This window comes from Aotus nancymaae, unplaced genomic scaffold, assembly GCF_030222135.1.
Source record: "Aotus nancymaae isolate 86718 unplaced genomic scaffold, 86718_ANA_hifiasm-v0.15.2.pri h1tg000022l_1, whole genome shotgun sequence".
NCBI classification, from domain to species: domain Eukaryota; kingdom Metazoa; phylum Chordata; class Mammalia; order Primates; family Aotidae; genus Aotus; species Aotus nancymaae.
The window spans coordinates 40,146,404-40,164,811 of record NW_026988435.1 but is presented as its reverse complement, the minus strand read 5'-3'; the positions used below and the strand labels follow the sequence as shown (position 1 = coordinate 40,164,811).

Below are 18,408 nucleotides of genomic sequence, written 5' to 3'. Positions count from 1 at the left end.
TGAGAATGATTGTTTCTAGTTTCAACCATAACCCTGCAAAGGACATGAACTCATCCTTTTTTATGGCTGCACAGTATTCCACGATGTATATGTGCCACATTTTCTTTACCCACTCTTATCACTGATGGGCATTTGGGTTGGTTCCAAGTCTTTGCTATTGTGAACAGTGCCGCAATAAACATACATGTGCATCTGTCTTTATAACAGAATGATTTATAATCCTTTGGGTATATACCCAGTAATGGGATTGCTGGGTCAAATGGTATTTCTATTTCTAGATCCTTGAGGAATCACCAAACTGTCTTCCACAACGGTTGAATTAATTTGCACTCCCACCAACAGTGTAAAAGCATTCCTATTTCTCCACATCCTCTCCAGCATCTGTTGCCTCCTGATTTTTTAATAATCACCATTGTAACGGACACACACCATTTATTAAGTTCCCTTCTTACACAGGCACAGGTTGTAGTGCCCTAAAAACAATCACAATGGTAACACCGAAGATCACTAATCACAGATATAGTAATAATGATAATAAAAAAGTTTGACACATTGTGAGAATTACCAAAATGTAACACAGAGACATGAGGTGAGCACATGCTTTCGGAAAAATGGCACCAACAGACTTCCTTGACGCAGAGTTGCCACGAATCTTCAATATGTAAGAAATGCATTGTCTGCAAAGTGCAATGAAGCAAAGCATAATGAAATGAAGTGTGCCTGTACTTTCTTCCCGGATGAAAAGATGTGACTAAAGTGAGTTGAAATCCTTTATTTAGAGAAAAAGCCAGTTCTAATGACTCTAAACTATAGTCAAGGAGAAAGTATAAACATGGATTATGTACTGAGCACACTCATGAAGTCTGAATTGGAGCACTACCTGCTTCCCATAACCTGAAGCCAATCTCAGCAAGGTCTTAGGAATATTACTGCAATGAGTTAAAGCCTTGTTTCTCTTCTGCATTCATCTGAGGCGCATTAGCATTGATAAACAAGTTATGATATGGAAAATTTACCTTTATTTTTTGAGGATCTAAACCGTTCAGTAGCTCTGTAAAGGCCTGTGCGGCACTGCGGCATCGCTGCTCCAATAAAGCTGTATAGCCATCTTGAATTAAGCTTCTCAGCATTTTCATTATATTAGCAAAATCCTAGAAAAAAGTTCTATTTCAGTAACCCAAATCTACACATTTTTAATTTAAAACTTAAGATGCCAAGTTCATAGTAATACTTTATAACTATACCCAAACTATCCTTTATTCATCATATTCCTTTCTCAGCACCACACTTTTAAAGTGAAAATGAAAGGGTACTGTTTTACCATATTAATTGCAACACTTCCTCTGTTGCCTGTGACAAAGGTGGTTCATTTTACACTACATGGTGCAAAGCCTCACTTGCTTTCCAGACTAAACAGACAATTATTTTTAAGTGTAAACAATATATATGAAAAACACCAGCCATCATTTAAATAAGTAAATTGTTTGATTGGAAGTAGAACAATTAGAGGCATAAGAATATGCAATCAATGTACTGATCACTACCAGATTTTAACAACCGCCATCCTGCTCTGAAACAAACCTTAATTCTAAGAAAGAAAGAAATATTTCAATTGTTAACTGTACTCTTGCTTAACATATATACTTGAATATAACTAGATAAAATTACTGGGACAGATAATAATAAGTTAAATGCAAAAGGAAGAACATAAGAAATAAAAAATAAAAACAAAATTGCTATCATGCACCCTTAAATAAAGTGAGAAAAACTTCATAACTCGAATACTTATGTGCACACGCATTATAATTTGAATTCATATTTTAATGACATGGGAATAGCTGTAAGTCACCAAAGTTCCATCAAGATTGGAGAGGCAAGGCTAGACACTGAGTCTAAAATCTCCTCACTCCTTGCCATACACGTGTGCACCATTCGAGGGGGCAACAAATGCAAATATGTGTGTTGTATTCCTTGCCATTCCTAATAACGAAGATCCAAAAGGAGACCTCACTGCACAAATCACAGAGGAAAAAGCAGTTTGGTTACCCATAAACAAAAGCCTTCTACTGGCTTTTGAATCAAGTGAATCAAAGTCTGGCAGAACGCTCCCCAGAGTATGCGTGGAAAAGAGCGGCTCTCACAAAAACTTAAAAGCTCGATGACAGCCATACTTGTTTTAAGATATGAACTTGAAGTTACAGATGATGATGTGCTATCCCTACAAATACTAGTTATTAGCCTTGCATAAACTCATTCAATTTTAATCTCATTCTCATGCTTTTTCTTTTTTCTCCTTTAAAAGAGACAGGGCACCCAAACTAGTGAGAGAGTTAAAAAAGAAAACAAAAGAAAATAATAAATTACTATGTTGCTCAGGCTGGAGTGCAGTGGCTAATCCTCTCACTTCAGCCTCCTGAGAAGCTGGGACTGCAGGCACATGCCACCACACCCAGCTTTCTTTATCAGTCTAGAAATCAGATCCATACAGCCTCACGTTTTCATTGGAAGTCACTTTCCTCAATGCAACATAAATGGTCTATCCTGAAAGCTCCAGCAGAGCAGACCGAAATCACATCACTGCACACCCAATCTTTCTTAGTCCTCAGCATATGGAGAGAGCCTCAATCAAACTGTGTTGAATGAACAGAGGCTCAAAAACAACAATCATATTTATTTAAATAGTCTTTTCATCTTCACAGGCTGTCTTCTATGTATTTCATGGTTTTTAAGAGTCAGTAAAAATCAATGTAAAAAGATATAATTTAAAATCTCCAACTGTAAGAAATTCTCAAAAATGCTTCTAAGCAAATAATTAGAAGTCTATTTTAGTTCTTTGTAAAATATCTGTTATGTATACATAAAAAAAGATCCACATCTTGAAACAAGTATTCTATTCCATGTTAATGTATGTTTTCCATCACAAAGCAACATAAAAAGAATTTTATATACAACATTATCTGATTAAGTTAAATCATTTAAAGAATAAAAGTTTGCTCCTGAATGATTTTAGAGTAGGTATAATGAAACTGTGTTTAAATCTTTTTAAATTATTTAAATATTTTAAAAATATTTAGTTAATATTACTGTTAACCCTTTGAGAAGCAAATAATTCCACAGAGTTAATCATTAGTTAAATCTCTAGCTAGCATAATTATCAAGTTAATATTTAAATTAATGATAGATTGGATTCTTAGCAGTCATATATATTAAATTATATGTCTGTAACAGCTGGGTGTGATGGCTCACACCTGTAATCCCAAAACTTTGGGAGGATTGCTTGAGGCCAGGAGTTTGAAACCAACCTCGACAACATAGTAAGACCCCATCTCTACAAAACTACAATACAGTAATTATATTAAAAAATACATCTTAGAGATGTACATGATTAGAATTTTATTCATGTGAACAATGTTTCATTCAAAGAGTTTTACTTTTTCCAGTGGAAAAGCTTCTCCATTACCTGGTGTGCAGCTCTGGAAGATTTAGAAAATTGTTTCTCCAAGATGTTCTTCAAATCTGCTGGTAAAGTCAATTGTGAACTAGAACTAAAAGAAAAAAAAGCATTTGTTTTGAATAATTTTAAAATAAAACAGTTCTACTCATATAAAGAAAAAATAGGGCCGGGCACGGTGGCTCACACTTATAATCCCAGCACTTTGGGAGGCCGTTTGAGACCAGCCTGACCAATGTGGTAAAATCCCGTCTCTGCTAAAAATACAAAAATTAGCCGGGCGTGGTGGCGGGTGCCTGTAATCCCAGCTACTCAGGAGGCTGAGGCAGGAGAACTGCTTGAACCCAGGAGCCAGAGGTTGCAGTGAGCCAAGATCACATCACCGCACTCCAGCCTGGGCAACAGAGTGAGACGTCATCTCAAAAAAAAGAAAAGAAAAGAAAAATATAGAATCTGAATATTAGTTCACTCTCATCCCTCCAATGTGACAGACAGAAGAAAAAGATGTATTTACTGAAGGCCATTTAAAATACAGAGTAAATGGTGAGCCATACAAGTTGGCCATTCTTTGCAGGGGAGAACTGGCATTTTGGCAATATTTCTATTAGAAATCTCTAAATCCAATGCAATCTCAATAAACATTCCTATAAAATCAGAGGTGGAGGGAAACCAGATCAATTGATTATAAAGATGATATGGAAAAACAGCTTTTGAAAAAAGAGAAACATTAAGCAGTATTTGCCTTGATTATTAAAAGGTATTACAAATCTGCAGTCATTAGTAACAACATGGTCCTAAAACAAGAAGTGTGCCCAATAAACAGTGAAAAGATGTTCAATATGACGGGAAAATCGAGTAATAAGATGTAAGCGTTTTGGAAAGCCTGACTCCCTAAGTTGGTGAGAGTAAGGAAAACTGGCACTCGACGTGGAGTTTTCTGAAAGCACTTCTGACATCAAATGTGTGGATTTTTTCCCAATACCAAATATTGTCATTTTTCCATATCAATTCAAGTGTCCAACACAAAATGAGTGTGCAATAATGCAATTCAGTTCTGATACTAACTCCCAGAGTTAGTGCAGACCTTGCAGGGTAAAGGGTCAGTTCCACAAGACTTCCCTCACTTCAGCTCAATTGGGGTGCACAGGTTACCCACACTTCTGCCCTGCTGACTACAAACTAGTGTTTCCATGATCCCCTCTTCAGGCTCACTAGAAAAACACACGGAACTCATGGAAGTGCTTTACTTACTATTTTCAATTTTATTATAAAGGATACAACTCACAAACAGCCAAGTGGAAGAGATGCACAGGAAGGCAGGGGGTGCGAGGAGCTTCATGCTCCCCCTGGACATGCCACTTTCCCAGCACATCAATGTGTTTGCCAACCCAGGAGCTCCCCAAGCCCTCTGTTAAGGGTTTTACTAAGGTTTTATTATGTCAGCATGTAGGTACAATTGACTAAACCACTGGCCACTGGTGACTAAACTCAATTTCCAGCTCCCCTCCCCTCCTTGGAAGTCAAGTATGGGGCTGGAAGTCTTAACCATCTAATCACGTGCTTGGTCCTTCTGGTGACTAGACTTCCTGAACTATCTGGGGCACTACCTTGAGTCACCTCATTAGTATAAACTCAAGTTCATGGAAAGGGGCTCATGATGAGTAACAAAATATACTCCTATCATTCGGGAAATTCCATGGGTTTTGGGAGCTCTGTACCAAGAACTGGGACAAATACCAAATATATATATTTTTTATTATACCACACCCTCTTGTAGGAGTGTGAACAGTGCCCATTTTCTGGGAGAAGAATTTGGCAATACTTGCCAAAGTTAAAATTATGCATCCCCTTTTATACAGCAATCCCACTACAGAAACAACTTCTAAACCTATTTACAACGTACGTATTGTACATTGAACAGGTGCACAAAGGTGCATGTGCAAGGATGTTTAAAGTATTGTATGATTTATCCCTCTCAAAGGAAAGAAAGAAAAAAGCGAGAGAGAGATGGAGAGAGGGAAAGAAAGTGAGGAAGTCAAAGAGGAACTAAGGGTCTAAATGCACAAAGATGGGAGATACAGCTATATTACAAAATATTACACAGCCATCAAAATGAAGAATGGAGATCTCTGTGTTCTGAACATGGGAAGAAACACAAGATATTTTGTAAGAGGTAAAAAGCAAGCTGTAGGCCAGAGTCATTCTAGTAACCATGAAAATGATGGTGATAACAATAATGACAGCCGAAGTATACTGAAGATTTACTATGTTCCAGGGCTCTATGTGGTTATCCTATTTAATGATAAAATAGCCCCATCTGGTAGATATTATCAAATGAGGAGTGGTCAGTTTGAAAAGTGAAACAAAATATTAGAAAAATAAATTTATCTTTAATCAAACAGCTTAAAATTACAACTCTGTATTTAAAAAGTAACCATATATTAAGATCAGGTTTCCTTAGGAATAAAGGGGAAGGCAGGGAAGAAGACTGATGATTTTTCTATCAAATAACAGAATAATAATAATATGCTATACCCTTGCTTTGTATTTAATTTTTGTAGCAGCATTCAAAAATGGTCATTAAAAAAAAAAAAGAGAGAGACTTCATTGACTTTTTTTTTAGTGTTTTGATATTCAAATTATTTCCCCTGAAGTACCTATCATGGATTCAGATTAAGAAATGAAGGAGAAGAAACTGAAAACCAGTGTATTGTAGCAGACATGGCTTTACTGTTTCTCCAACATCACTTTCATTCACTTCATGAAATTCTGTATTAAAAGATTTACAATTTCACTTTGTAATCAATTTATAACTTGTTGGCAATGGGGTATAACTATAAAGACAGGAGGCAAGGCCAGGCACATGCCTGCAATCCCAGCACTCTGGGATGCCAAGGCAGAAGGATCACTTGAGGCTAGGAGTTCAAGACAAGCCTGGGCAACAAAACAAGACCCTGTCTCTAAAAAAATTTTAATTATCCAGGCATGGTGACACGCACCATGGTAGCAGAAGTAGTCCTGGCTACTTGGGAGGCTGAGGCAGAAGAATCACTTGAGTCCAGGAGTTCAAGACTACAGTAAGCTATGGTTATACCACTGCACTCCAGCCTGTGTGACAGAGCAATTCCCTATCTCCAAAAAAAAAAAAGATAGGAGGCAATTAATTACTATTAATTTTCATGAGGATGTTTGGTAGAATTCTGTTTAGAAGTAGTCAGAATTCATTAGGAAATATTTTCCTCTAACGATAATTACTCAAAAGGCATCTGAAATATGCATATCCATGTCTGTATATGCAGAGTAAGTTTCCCAGTAGTCATGAAACTGTTAAGAGTGCATTCCTGGAGGAAGCCCCAGAGAAGGGACTGCAGGAGAGGTAAAATGAGGTGAGCAGGGAAGATTTCATGTTCACCTTATATCTCTCTGAATGCTTTTTCCTTTTAGAATACACAGTCTAGAATTTAAAACATTAATATGGACATATTTCATACTGTATGACTTTCAGAAGTCAATATCTTAATATCCAGGATTAATAATCATTTAGCCAAAAATTATCCTTTCCTAAAGATATGCTTTCGATATTTGAAAGGGATTTTAGTACTCATCATAATACACACATTAAAGTAGCTAACACTTGAAAAACAATTTTTATTCCCTTTTACTTGGGAAGAATACGCTAGGGGGGAAAAACATACCTTAGAGAAAAAACATACCTGAACTTCTCTGATTCATTGTTTCGAGACTTTTGTTTTCCTTTATGTTTTGGAGGCTGACCTGTGAACACAAAAGCATTTGTTCCTGAAATCTGTACATAAAAATCTACAAGCCTGAGAGTAAAACTATTTTAAAAATATAAACTGGAGTAAGAAAACAGAAGCAGCAATATGATACGTGTACTACAAATGGGTGAGCCAAAAAAGAAGCTGCTGCTGCTGTTTTTCTATGTATGATATATAACAAATTATTAAAGATCAATTATAATAGTGATCATTATTGTGACTTAGGTCTACCATAGATACAGAGAGATACAGGAGATAGCTCCTGTTCTCAGATAGTTTACAATCAGATGGGGTGAAAAGACATTATCACTTCAGTAGTTAAACAACAAATATCCTTATGAAAGAAAATACTGTGTGTTGTTATTGACATATTAATTCCACAGTCAGTAGTATCTCTCCCAACTCACGAAAGGGAAAAATCACTTAAGCTGGAGTAGTTGGGAAAAATGTTAGTGAGGATATAGCATTTGTATTTGGTTTTGAGGAACAAGTACGATTTGGATAGAATGGCCTGAACCCAAGAGCAGAGTTAATTTCAGAAGCACTAAGTAAACCTGTGGGATTTCAAGAGCTCAAAAAGGGTGGAGGCCTGGAAAAGGGCTGCTAAGGCAAGCTGGGGAGAGTGTTTACAGAACCTTAGCTTCAGATCCAGCTCTGTGAGCCCAGCTTTATTCTGCTGGCAGGAGTAGGAAACCATTGCATATTTTTGGGCAGGGAAGGCCATGCTCAGAGCTGTGCAGAAGAGCTGGTGTGGCAGGAGAAGCAGGGTGCATCTAATGAAGGTTTAAGGGGAGGGCACAGAGACAAGTCAGAGCCAAGTTGTAATAAGGAGGGAACAAGAGCCTGGGCTTTGGTGGCCTCAGAAAACAAAGGTAGCTTTTGGAAAGGTAGAAGAATTCTAGTTTCATTTCTATTCTGTGGCCTTGGAATTACACGAATGTGCTAACCAAACTGAAATGGTCAGTACTGAGTAGCTGCATCTGTGGAACTAACTGAGCCTGAGCAAACACGGCGCTGCAGGTCGCAAAAAATAGAAATGGTTGCTGGAAGCAAAACCATGGAAAGGAAAACCAACCACCTAACAAAAAAAAAAAGAAAGGAAAAGAGATCACTAACTAAAACATCAACAATCTCACCTCAAGAATCCTGGGAGGAACACTACCAAGCTTGAGGTGAGTAACTGTTGTGTGTGACCACAACCTTAAGCCATCAAGAAAACCTGTATTTTCCTAAATTCCATTTTAAAAGACAGAGAAGCATGTAATATACTTCAGAAAGATTTTCATCAAACTCTGGTGGTATTAAGAAAAATTCAGAAATAAATGAAGCACAAAATTATTTACTTCTCCAGAACCTTCACCTCCAAATGATGCCAAGTAATGAGGTTCTGCAGTGTCTATGTTTGCTATATACGTAAATAAATACATGCACTGAGCACACACAACTTAAAACAAATGAGACTTAGTCTACAGCACTGTTATGGTTTGGACATCTGTGTCCCCCACAAGATTCACATGTTGAAAACCAAATCCTCAAGGCAATGGTGATAGGAGATGGAATCTTTGGGAGGTAACTAGGTCATGAGGCCGATCCCTCATGAATGGGATTAGTGCCCTTAGAAGAAGAGACCCCAGGCCAAGCGCGGTGGCTCACACCTGCAATCCCGGCACTTTGGGAGGCCAAGGTGGGAGGACTGCTTGAGGCCAAGATTTTGAGACCAGCTTGGCCAGCATGGCAAAACCCTGTCTCTACTAAAAATAGAAAAATTAGACAGGCATGGTGGCGCATGCCTACATGTAATCCCAGCTACTCAGAAGGCTGAGGCATGAGAATCACTTGAACCCAGGAGGCAGAGGTTGCAATGAGCCCAGATCATGCCACTGCACTCCAGCTTGGGCAACAGAGCAAGACTGTCTCAAAAAAAAAAAAAAGAGACCCCAGAGGGCTGTCTTGCTCCTTCTACTACATGAAGACACCGCAAAAAGACAGCCATCGGTGAACCAGGAAGAGGACCCTCAGCAGACATCGAATCTGTTGACGTCATGATGATGAATTTCCCAGCTTCTGGAAATGTGAGAAATAAACATGTATTGCTTACAAGCTAACCAGTTTATGGTATTTTTGTTATAGCAGCATCCATTCTCAACATGGGTGCTATTACCCCCAATAGGGTGAAAATTAATTATTGGGAAACAAAATCTAATTATTTTTATACATAAAGCACAGATGCACATATGGTACATAAACAGCTACTAAAATTTTACGGGAGAGAACAATTAGATTTAAAAAGGTCTAAACAGGCTCCTGGGGGTGGGAGAGGGGAGGCAATAACAAATTTTCAATAATGAGAAACAGCCTAAAAAAATTAAGCAGCGGACCAAAAAGAGCTATGTACTTCATCTTTTCCATTCCTTTTATTTGAATATCCAAAATTACATTTACTAAATAATATGAAAAGACTGAGCACTGATTTCAAATAAATATTCAACATTTTCTTAACACAGAAGCATTACAAAGTAAAAGGACAACAAGAGTGGATATAAGCAAGGCTTGTGCCCATTTTAGGGCATAACAGTTTAGGAGACTTGGCAAGTTTACTAACTTGGCAACAATTGATATAAAAACAATACTCACTTGGTGGTGGTGAAAATTCAGGATGACAGTCACAATCATCTACCTTCATTGCCTCATCCACCACCTGCCCATGAAAATAAAAACAATGAGACTTAAAAAACCACAAAAAAACAGCCATGAATAATTCAAGAGCTATGTAAAAGAATTCAGAATATAATAGGATAGAATTCACCCAAACACCTAAAATATGCAACTGGTTATTAAGCCTAAATGTATAAACAGGCAAACAAAATGATAACTAATGATGAGGATCATGATGTGCAATGACAAATTCTTGAATGCCAATTCTATTTCGGATGCCCAGCATGATGCCTGATGTGACAATTGTTCGGTATCGTCTGAATTAACACCATCACATCTCTCCTTATACTCCTCTCCCTAACTGAACAGTCTCTTAGAAATTTTCAGTATTATCAACAAGAGGACTTATCCAACAAGCGAAGAGAGAACATATGGAGACATGTGGCAAAATAGTTATTTTAAAAAATATTTTGAAAAGACACAAATGTGATCTCAAAAGAAATTCTGTGACTTTCAAATATTATCTTTACATAATTGTATGAGATACTGAGATTATTTATTAAAAAGAGATCATTCTTTTGGTAGCAATAGGCAAAAAGGGTTCAAATTGCCAAAAATTTGGTTTCCATTATAACCAAAATATTAGTGTAAAAATATGAGACGATCTATACTAGAAAAAAACTGTAGTTTTCAATGGAGCTTACCTTTGGATTCTGATTACCACCGTTTGCCATTTTGTGATTAATTTTTCTGAAACCTCTTTCCTTCTCTACAAAGTTAAGTGAAGTACTAAATATAGGTCCTGATAAACTCCTAGGTATATAGGCCCTAAGTGGGGGAAAAAGAAATGAATTATTATACATTTTTTAAAAGTTATCCTTAGAATGAACAGGTTGCAGCAATCACAGCCTTTTTCCTTGAAAAGATTTTCTACCTCTGAGATGGGGCTTTACACATAAACATTATTATAAATTTGGTATTAAACTCAAAAAAATAAAGAATAGCTCAAGGGCCAGGTATGGTGGCTCACACCTATAATTCCAGCACTTTGGGAGGCCAAGGCAGGTGGATTACCTGAGGTCAGGAGTTCAAGACCAGCCTGGCCAACATGGTAAAACCCTGTCTCTACTAAAAATACAAAAATTAGCCAGGTATGGTGGCGTGCACCTGTAATCCCAGCCACTGGGGAGGCTGAGGCAGGAGAACTGCTTGAACCCAGTAGGCAGAAGTTGCAGTGAGCCAAGATTGTGCCACTGCACTCCAGCCTGGGTGACAGAGGGAGACTGTCTCAAAAAAGAAAAAAGAACAGTTCAAAAAAAAGCATTCTGGGTTCTAACATTTAAATACCAGCCAGGCGCAGTGGCTCAAGCTGGGCACAGTGGCTCACTCCTATAATCTCAGCACTTTGGGAGGCCAAGGCGGGCAGATCACTTGAGGTCAGGAGTTGGAGACCAGCCTACCAGACTGACCAACATGGTGAAACCCCATCTCTACTAAAAATACAAAAATTAGCTGGGTATGGTGGCGGGTGCCTATATTTCCAGCTACTCAAGAGGCTGAGGCAGGAGAATTGCTTGAACCCTGGAGATGGAGGTTGCAGTGAGCCAAGATCACACCACTGCACTCCAGCCTGGTTGACAGAGCGAGACTCCAACTCAAAAAAATAATAAATAAATAAATAAATACCTTCGTCCTTGTGTTAAATTTAAATATCCTAATTTAAGTTAAATTAGGATAAATTAAATTCAAAGCCTCCACAGCGAATTTCTTTATGTCTACATGTTCAGCATGCTACAGAATTAGCAGCTTCAATATCCCAGACATCTGAACAAGCATGCAGAAAATCATTTAACCTGTTTTAATTGCCAAATAAGCAAAGGTAGAACCCTGGCTGCTGTTTTGAGCATACTCAAGTCTATCTGTTGCCTATTTATAATAGAAAGTATCTTAGCCTTTGAACGACACCAGGAAGCTGGAAGTATTAGGTTGGTGCAAAGGTAATTGTGGTTTTTGCCATAGATGTTTCTAAGACAGAGATGAAGGGCACAGGGCATAGGCTGTGTCCCAGCTCTCTGCTGCCGGAAGCTTCATGGCCAAACTGGTATTATTCAAGCATAGTAACGTTCAGTTAACATTTCACTTCTCTTTTCCCACAGGATTAGGCTACTGAGCTTATATCTACATGACTCAGTAAAACAGCAAAATAACAACTTACAGGTCACCTGATAACACAGACACTTAAAATACTATCTCTCTCCCTTCCACCTCCAACTTTAGTGTGGTTGCTATTAGCTCCTAAAGCGTCAAACATAAATGATTCTTAAATTCATGGGGCAAAGCCATTCCTAGTAGCAGCTACCGACCTGCTATTAACTTACCTGTTTTCGTAAAAGGCTTTAATTGGATTCTTATTTGCTGTTCGACCTATAAAAGTCAATCACACACACACACACATAGTAATCAGTGGACTGGCAACATAGACTTTAAAAGATTTTCAAATTTCCTTTAAGCTGATTGATAGTAAGGAACATCAAATTTAGAAAACTGAAAAGTAAACCTAAGCAATTTTACATTTCTAGATGTCTTTAGTTTTAGGATGGTGTCAACAAAATGTTACACAAACCTGGTATGACATTCCATCACATGTGATCACTGACAAGATGACAGCAATATGTAAACCTGAATCAGAGGTGGTACCTGTCTTCAAGGAGCTCACAATCTTATTATATAATCCTGTTACATATATATATACATGCTGGTCAAACAGAGCTGTTCAGCTCAGCTTCGTACGACCCAATGAAGAAAAAGCAGGAAAGACTCATACACTAAAAATGTAGACTAAGGGACTTTTAGCCATTGGAGAAAGCAAAAGACTTAGAAAACAAGGGCAGAATGAAAATCTACAACTCCTAGCCTGTACAGCCAATTTCTGCTATATATATAAAAAACATAAGTGTATATATATATGTTCAGCACACTACAGAATTAGCACAAACAGTGCAGAAATATCAAGCAGCTCTACTGAAGGGTCTTTTCTTGAGGAAATTACTTTAGCAATGAAGGAAGTATTTTTAAATACTTTTGTTTCAAAAAGCATTTATTTTATTCAAAATTTCTGAAAGGGATTTTTTTTCTACAGAAGAATAAATAATAACTTGGTTGCTGTCTGTTTCAAATAAAAAGTACAAATCATTTATAATTATCTAATGGATAATACGTAACTCTACACAGATAGAAATGAAAAACCCAAGTGCCATGACCAAGAGAACATGATAAAATAAGGATAAATTATCTGAGGATTGATTTGTGGTCCTCCATTAATCCAAGAAACCCACGTTCCAAAGTTTGAAAGGGATTCGACTGTAACCAAAAGAATCTTAGGTGAAATACCTTGCAGGTCTTCTATTTGTTTTTGTAACTTTACATGCTGCTGAATTAGATCCTTGATTCCCTCAGGGTCATTTTTACAGAGTTTTTGAGCTTTAATGTTTGCTTGCAGGGCCCAGTCATATTCCCCCAGCATAGAAAGAGCATCACAATAACGATAATGACCCTGTTCCAAAAAGATAAATTTAATTTTTTCTCAAAAATATGCTTCAGTTAAAGAAAATAGATAAGGAAAAATATTGTGCTTGAAAACTGATTCATTACTTAAAATATTAGATTAGGTCCCTACCAATGAAAAATAAATTTAAAATGTTAATACCTCAGGAAATAAAATTACCTAATCAGCTAAGTGAAAAGTTATAAATAGACAAATAATTACAATAACTAAGGATCAATTATTTTTGCTTAAGAAATTTCTGTACCCTCAGCAAAGAATTTAATTTTTATTATATTTTGCTAATAAAGAATATAATTTTGTGCCAAAGTAAAAAGTGTCATTCATTATAAATAACTTCATGTTTTTAAAATATTTGAAGGCAATAACAATCTCTAAGTCATCGTCTTTCCTACACCTGGAAATGGAGAGGTTTAGAGCTGGATGGAACAATCAGCCTGTGCGCTGGTTTTCCGATACGTCCAAAGAGTGCAGGCAGGTGGGGGATGTGCTCAGGCTAGATCTTCCATCCAGCCCTCTCCCACCTTCAGTAAGCTTTTCATTGTTATCTCTCAGATCTTCGCTTTAAGAAGCCAAAAACCAGGGATTTACATTTAATTCCAACCATAAGCGTTTTTTGCTACAGAACCAAAATCCTTGCTGGACCATTTATATATTCTGGAAATCTATATCAAGCATAAACTTTTTAATCTACAAAGCTAATAGTACTGAAACCTGAGGCTAACTGAACCAACCCGGCTTCTAGCTCCTCACCAACCAAATTCCCATTTTAGTCACAGGACTACTAGAAAGGTGATTTGCTAGTGAAAGAGGCTAGAGGTTAGAAACTGGCCTAATATCACACTTACTTAAGAGGCAAACCAAAGATCTGATTTTATGACACCTGGTCCAAAGCTCTTCCCTCTTCACTACACATTTCGCAAGGAACACTGAGATTCAATGAAAATCTGGGAGAAATTACAAAATAAAAAATAAGCAACCCTTTTAAGAAGGATCAGCTTTTCACTAGAAGAAGCCAGAAACAATTACGTAGACATGTATTTATGCAGGTTTACCATAAGTAATCCTGCTCTGGTATATCACGTGGATCTAAAGGTTCTGGAGTCTTTTTAGACAGACAATTTGGGCTTAGCTCAGACTCCAATTCATATGGCATTTCATTGAACTCTGCTTTGCTGCAAGGGTGTAGGCCATGCTTCCTGACACCTGAGGTATAAGAAGACAAAGGGATCTCTTAGGCTACAAGGTGAAATCCTATCCCCTAAGCATTTACTGACTTCAACGTTTAAATAACTGCATTTTAAAAAACCACAGCTAGCATAAGAAATATGATGGATCATAAACAAAACCCACTAAATTTGTAGATGACACTTTCTTTCTTTCTCTTTTCTCCATACTTTTCTCACCTTTTATTGGATCCTTTCCCTAAACCCTATAAACCTACTGTAACTCCTGTTAGGAAAATAGTTAATTCAGACCTGCCTGCTGAAGTTGTTTCAATGAAGCTTAAATTAAAGGTATCTTAGAGTTTCTGAAACTCAATTACAACAGAAAGGTTTGCTCTTCTTTTCACTATCTCATTCTCTATCACATATGCGAAAATTCCCTACTGCTCATCTCCCTAGTCTCCCCTCACTTGGGGCGGCGACCATGTTCCCACTTCTCACAGTAACAGCAGGACTGTCAGCTCCAGTACTCAACCCTAACAGTGGACAGCAGGGTGGAAGTGTGGCTATGACCCAGGAGACCGCCCAATTGAAATGCACTACTTTCCAGGTCAAGACAATAAATCTTGCCTTGGTTGCCACAGACGGGCACATGACTCAATCAGAATCAATCTGGCATCCCTCAGGTCTACGATACAGACACTGAGAAAGGTTCGCCTTTCCCTGGAATTAATAGCTACTCATGACATCAGTTTGGGGACCCCACTACATGGTAAAAGTCTTTTTAAAAATAAAGCCCAGAGAGTCTACACTCTAAGCTACACTTCTAACCAAAATGGATTAACAAGGATTTGATTTTTCCCTCCTACCTAAAACAAACAAAGACAAAAGATAAGAGCTTGCAAGACATTGAATACAAGGCAACAAAAGAGAGCATCCCCTGAGAGATGAAAAACGTACAAAGTAAGCCTTGTGATTGCTCCAGCTTACTGATGAGAAAGTCTCTAAGCCAGAGGATGGGAAGAGAAAACCTAGGCAGACTGGCAGTCTCTCTTAATTAAGGAGATAGAGGTGAGAGTCTAAGGGACCAAGGCAGCTGAATTCACAAAGCAGAGGACCAAAGAAGAGAAAGCTGCACACAAGGAGAACTCCAGAGGGACCCCTTGAGTCTTCAGCTAAGTGCCCATAAGCACATGCCTGGGGAAACAGTCCATAACTTGGTTATGGAACAAAAGCCAGAACTGAAACAAATCAGGAATAATTCCTGTTCCCACCAACAAGAGTGAAAAACACCATAATTCATGGGGTGAATTCTCTACTTCAAGTAGAGTACTCAGAAAAAAATTTACTTCAGTAGTGGGGAAAAAATTTGCCCTGGATTAAATGCCACTATAGTCTCACCTAAAAAATTCTTAAAACAAGACCTTGAAGTAAACTGTTTCCAAGTAACTTTACTGGATCTCCAAACAAAGATCAAGAATATTTAAGAAAAACAAGACTATATAGCACCAAACAAGGTAAAATTTACATCTGGCATCCAGTTACCAGCTATGCAAAGAAGGAAAATATGACCTATATTGAAGAGCAAAACAAACCAATTGAAAACAACCCCAAATGACACAGATGACAGAATTAGTAGACAAGGACATTGACACACTTATTATAACTATCCCCCATGTGTTCAAGAGGTTAAAGGAAAGATGGAATATGTTAAAGGCATGAAATACGTAAGAAAGACCCAAATTTAACTTCTAGAGATGAAAACTATGGCATTTAAGATGAAAAATACACTGAATGGACATAAAGGCACATAAAACACTGCAGAAGAAAAAGATGAGTGAGCTTGGAGAGGTAAGAGGAGAATCCACGTAAAATCAGAGAGGGTAGCTAGAAAAAGACTAAACACGAAGCTGACAAACAGGGAAGCAAAGTTGAGAAAATGAAAGAAATATGTACAAATCTGGATCCAAGCATTCCTGAACCTAAACCCTAGACTTTTCAGTTACATGAGCCAATTAAATCCCTTTTCTACTTAAGTCAAATCTGAATTTGGTTTCTGTAATTCACAAACAAAAGTCTTAAAGTACCCCTCAAAATTTAAATGTTCTTGAGGACATTTCTGAGGAGGACATTTCTGAGGTTATTACTTTGTATCCTATAGGACATAGACCAAAACACAATGTACACAGACATGTATAAACGTATCTTTTGATGCTAATAAAAATTCTCACTCTTCAGGACCTATGACTCACCCTTTCTAAATCCTAAAAGTAAGTCTAGAGACAGGTGACATTGTACCAATCTTCCCCATTAAGAAGAAGAAAAAAATATGGCCCACCCTCACTTAGAAATCTACGGAGTACATTCTCTAACACGCTTATATCTAAGAGGTAAGACTCCATAGACTTAGGCTCATAACTAATTCTAAAGTAAGGCAATCTTATACACCCTGTATGATCTACTTTTGCTTCTGAAGCTTAACCTTCAATGAGCATTCTTTTCTGGGATTAAAAAAAAAAAAAGAAAAACAAAAAGAACCTAGTTATGCAGTTACCAAATTTTTAAAATACTTACTAGTGGTTATATGTTTTTATCTATACAAATATTTCTGCAATCATATGACACATCACCAAACATTCCAATATAAAAAAAGAGTGGATAGCAGGGGGTGGGGGGATTGGGGAGGGATAACATTAGGAGAAATAGCTAATGTAGATGATGGGGGGATGGACGCAGCAAACCACCATGGCATGTGTATACCTATGTAACAATCCTGCCCGAGGCATACATGTACCCCAGAACCAAAAGTATAATAAAAACAAAAAAGAAAAAAAAAAGAATGACTATTTTGTTTAAGAAACTAAGCGAGGAACAAGTATTCTCCACAAAGTTCTCAAAATAATTGTTAAAGTTTTTTTCTTTTCCTTTTTCTTTTTTTGAAGTGGTGCAATCATAGCTTGCTGTAGCCTCAACTTCCTGGGCTCAGGTGATTATCCCACCTTAGCCTCCCAAGTAGCTGGGACTACTGGCACATGCCACTACGCCCAGCTAGTTTTTTGTATTTTTGGTAAAGATGTGGTTTTGCCATGTTGCCCAGTCTGGTCTTCAACAGATATGCCCATCTTGGCCTCCCGAAGTGCTGGGATTATAGGAGTGAGCCACTGTGCCAGGCCTTCAAAAAGTTTTAATACTGTTTTTCTTAATTGATAATAGATTAAAATACCAGGAGGTATTTCTGGAAAACCAGTATCATGGTTTGGGTTTCAGTATTTGGAATTCTATCATTCATTCACTCTACAAATATTGATATAGTACCTGCCAAATGCCAGATTCAATGATCAGCAAATATTTTGTTTCAAGCAAAAGAATGACTCCTAATGAAAATACCAACAAACTGATCACCCTCAAACAGAACCACTATCCTGTGCTGAATTCTAGATCCAGTTTTGTCTTTTATTTGCAATGATACCTGGCAAAAATCACTCTAGCTCTCTGAGACTCAATTTCTTCATGTGTAAAATAAAGCATTTAAAAAATGATTCCAAAATCTGGATGCAGGAATTCACCTGGGGAATTTTCAATCTCTATACTCCTAGATAAATTCCTAAACCTGAATCACAATTTTGGAGAAAAGCGAAGAAATCTGTCTTTTAAAAAAGGTCTCCAGGCTGACTTTTCCCTTTTACTTTACACTCTGCTATATTCTATTTTTCTTTTTAATCATGTGATATTTATAATATAAACAAAAGTTCATTTCAAAAAAATTAAACAAAATAAACTCCTACAATTAATCTA

At 37.4% G+C, this 18,408-nt stretch overlaps 1 protein-coding gene across 7 annotated transcripts in view; it reads right to left on the bottom strand.

Moving 5' to 3' along the window:
- Nucleotides 1-18,408, bottom strand: part of TTC3 (tetratricopeptide repeat domain 3) — a 126,800-nt gene that overhangs the window by 70,895 nt on the left and 37,497 nt on the right. For all 7 annotated transcript variants that reach the window (XM_012445608.3, XM_012445634.3, XM_012445597.3 and 4 more), the window contains 7 exons: nt 13,276-13,438; nt 12,264-12,309; nt 10,590-10,713; nt 9,865-9,928; nt 7,165-7,225; nt 3,461-3,545; nt 1,017-1,151 (listed from right to left, as the gene is read on the bottom strand). In XM_012445608.3, coding sequence (XP_012301031.2) covers nt 1,017-1,151; nt 3,461-3,545; nt 7,165-7,225; nt 9,865-9,928; nt 10,590-10,713; nt 12,264-12,309; nt 13,276-13,438 — 678 coding nt within the window. The remainder of the gene's footprint in view (nt 1-1,016; nt 1,152-3,460; nt 3,546-7,164; nt 7,226-9,864; nt 9,929-10,589; nt 10,714-12,263; nt 12,310-13,275; nt 13,439-18,408) is intronic.